Source organism: Camelina sativa, chromosome 19 (genome assembly GCF_000633955.1).
Source record: "Camelina sativa cultivar DH55 chromosome 19, Cs, whole genome shotgun sequence".
NCBI classification, from domain to species: domain Eukaryota; kingdom Viridiplantae; phylum Streptophyta; class Magnoliopsida; order Brassicales; family Brassicaceae; genus Camelina; species Camelina sativa.
The window spans coordinates 25,167,059-25,170,150 of NC_025703.1; the positions used below are offsets into that span (position 1 = coordinate 25,167,059).

Consider the following 3,092-nt stretch of genomic DNA (forward strand, 5'->3'; position numbering starts at 1 on the left):
TTAAGTTATAAAGCATAAAAAGAAATCTCGAGAATTTCATATCAATATATAAGTCACTCACCTTTGGTATCTTGCTCCGCAGGCACGGGAAGTATATATGTCGAACCATCCATTTATGAACAGGCTGTCAAGAAAAATAAGATATTATTGATTAGCTCCCTTCATCTATTTTGTACAGAAAAGAAGGTGATGTTTGAGGAAGAGAACCATACCATATTCCACATTCTCCAATACTGACAAAGGAAGACAGTGAATAATGAAATTTCGTTAGTTAGGTGACCCAAAAACGACAACCTTAGAAATCATAAGTTTTTTTTGAGTAAAGCAACTCACGTCTCCCACACTTTTTGCATTCCACCAATCTCTGTAGAATTCACGATCCCCGAAGCAGAGAAGCTCTGCCAATATGTTTAACCTGTGGACAAGAACGATGCAAAGAGATTTGTATTACATCAGACTATGAGTGACTAAAATTATCAATTTATTGATGAGATGTAGTTCTTTTCTGTTCTTCTTCTTTGCAAATTATATCGAAAGAGAAGAATCGCAGCATACCAAAGGTGGAAGAAGCAGTAGAACATGCAGAGCCACACATATAAATTTGGAACTGAAAGCTTCAACACTCTTTCAATAGCATATAGAAGATCCCCTTTCAGAGGATGCTTTGAGTTTCTGACAATAGGATTTATATACTGCCATAGAAGACCAAAACAACAGGAAGTAAGTAGTGACAACGCAGGGAAGATGAGTGCCACCAAGGAAAATTAATAAAGCAAGATGTTGAAAACGCACTTGTTCTATTATAAATCCCATGAATCCAGTGAATATGACCAGTTTTGCAAATTGACGAGCCACCCAACCCTTCCGTATACATGGAGAACGTGGATAGCTTGGCTGGAAAAACGCAAAGACACGAGGTTTAGACAAGAAACTCTTGCAAGAGTAAGAATGGTTGATGATCTTAGCAATAAGATGCATCTCATTACCTGATAACACAATGTGGGAGCAACCATAAAATATGCCAAGCTCTTCAAGCTAACGTAGTAGGAGACTTCAGGATTGGCCTTAAGTTTATAACAGTGTCCGGTTAAAATAGTAACACAATGCAAGTGACTGATATATATATTTCANTTCTGACAATAGGATTTATATACTGCCATAGAAGACCAAAACAACAGGAAGTAAGTAGTGACAACGCAGGGAAGATGAGTGCCACCAAGGAAAATTAATAAAGCAAGATGTTGAAAACGCACTTGTTCTATTATAAATCCCATGAATCCAGTGAATATGACCAGTTTTGCAAATTGACGAGCCACCCAACCCTTCCGTATACATGGAGAACGTGGATAGCTTGGCTGGAAAAACGCAAAGACACGAGGTTTAGACAAGAAACTCTTGCAAGAGTAAGAATGGTTGATGATCTTAGCAATAAGATGCATCTCATTACCTGATAACACAATGTGGGAGCAACCATAAAATATGCCAAGCTCTTCAAGCTAACGTAGTAGGAGACTTCAGGATTGGCCTTAAGTTTATAACAGTGTCCGGTTAAAATAGTAACACAATGCAAGTGACTGATATATATATTTCATTTTCTTCTTTTACCTTATCAGCTGAATTGGCTAGAGTTCTTATGTCGTAGTTAGTATGAGCATAAGAAACCAACTTTAGCCACACAATGCAAGTGAGGAGCATCAATGTGACACCTGATAAGAAGGCAGAATCACACCTGTTCATTTTCAAGATCCCCAAGTTAGCCACCTAAACTTAGAAAGAGCATCAGAAGTTGAGACTAGAAACATCATAGCTTACCTTAGGGTGACGTAAACTGGATACAAAACCTCTGTCATGGTGATAATAATATGAAGAATGATGACAACCTTCAGTATTATCAGAGAAAAAGATTATAAGTTTCTTCAGGAAACAAATTTTTTCTTGATTAAACAATCAAGTAATGATTGGAGAATAGTGGTTTACTCACAGGTTCAGAAATGCATTTCTGAAGAACCAATTTCTCGACGGTAAAGGCAGCCAAAGGAAAGATTGAAAGGGAGAGACTGCAATGGAAGAGGTAAAAAAAGAAGAACTGAATCACTAAGCTCATCATTACATGTATAAAAAATGTAACATTGCTAGGAAAAAAAAGAACATATATTTATACCAACACATGAAAAGCGGCCAATCCCGCAACGATCTTGAACTAAACCAGAAATCCGTTCTGATCAACCAACCATACTATATGAATGATAGCAACGACAACAACAAATGTAAGTCTCTGATAAAAGTTGTCAGCTCCAGTAAGTTCTCAAGCCGCAAGAGAAAGAAGCAACTAACCTTCATCAGATTTTCGATGATGAGTCTACTGTTTACAGCAATAAGAACTACTACGCACAAGTTGAATAATCCGGCATGGCTCTGCAGTGCAAAACAATCACCAAACTCAATCCTCTCTATACAGCTACTAGACCAATTTGAAACACCAAATTCGAAGACTGTTAAAGTATTTATTTGACCTGTTTGAAGATTGCGTCGGAGCTGAGTGGACTCTCCCTAGCTCTCCGATGAGCAGGAACCGACGGTCGATACGCATACGTAGTCTCGGCGTTACCTCTTCCTCCTTCTCCGCCGGCGCCTCTTCCACCACCACCGGTTTCCCTAATTTCGGTATCTCCGGCCAAATTGGCAGTCGTCCCCTGAGCGTCATCGTTAACAACGGAATCAATCCGATCCCTAACGTCGGCGGGAGCTCCAACATCAACAGACGGTGGATTATCGGAACCAGAAAGAACTCCGTTGGAATCCGATCTCGATTTCCGTCGACGAAGATCCACAAACTCTCCGCCACCGTTCTCTGTCGCCGTCGCGGTGCTAACGCCGCCGCCTCCAGAATCCAAAATCGCCATTTACCGAATTGACGGAAACAGCTTTCAAAGAAACGTTATAGAAGGAAGGCGTCAGAGAGAATCGAGAAACATGCAGATGAAATTGAAAGAAAAGGTGAGGAGTCACGTTGAAGAGAATCAGAATCCAATAGAGAGAGAGAATAATAAAAGTTTGTACATATTAAGAGAAGGTTTGTTTGTTTAGAAGGG

At 39.6% G+C, this 3,092-nt stretch overlaps 1 protein-coding gene across 1 annotated transcript in view; it reads right to left on the reverse strand.

Annotated features, from left to right (window-relative positions):
- The window catches only part of LOC104767141 (diacylglycerol O-acyltransferase 1-like), a 5,045-nt gene extending 1,959 nt beyond the window's left edge, over positions 1-3,086 (reverse strand). Inside the window, exons 1-12 of the mRNA XM_010491178.1 lie at positions 2,514-3,086; positions 2,335-2,415; positions 2,162-2,235; positions 1,982-2,057; positions 1,813-1,880; positions 1,606-1,729; positions 1,448-1,525; positions 1,254-1,355; positions 556-692; positions 334-415; positions 213-233; positions 62-124 (exon numbers count right to left, since the gene is read on the reverse strand). Of these exons, the coding sequence (XP_010489480.1) occupies positions 62-124; positions 213-233; positions 334-415; positions 556-692; positions 1,254-1,355; positions 1,448-1,525; positions 1,606-1,729; positions 1,813-1,880; positions 1,982-2,057; positions 2,162-2,235; positions 2,335-2,415; positions 2,514-2,903 (1,296 nt within the window). The 5' untranslated portion in view covers positions 2,904-3,086. The remainder of the gene's footprint in view (positions 1-61; positions 125-212; positions 234-333; positions 416-555; positions 693-1,253; positions 1,356-1,447; positions 1,526-1,605; positions 1,730-1,812; positions 1,881-1,981; positions 2,058-2,161; positions 2,236-2,334; positions 2,416-2,513) is intronic.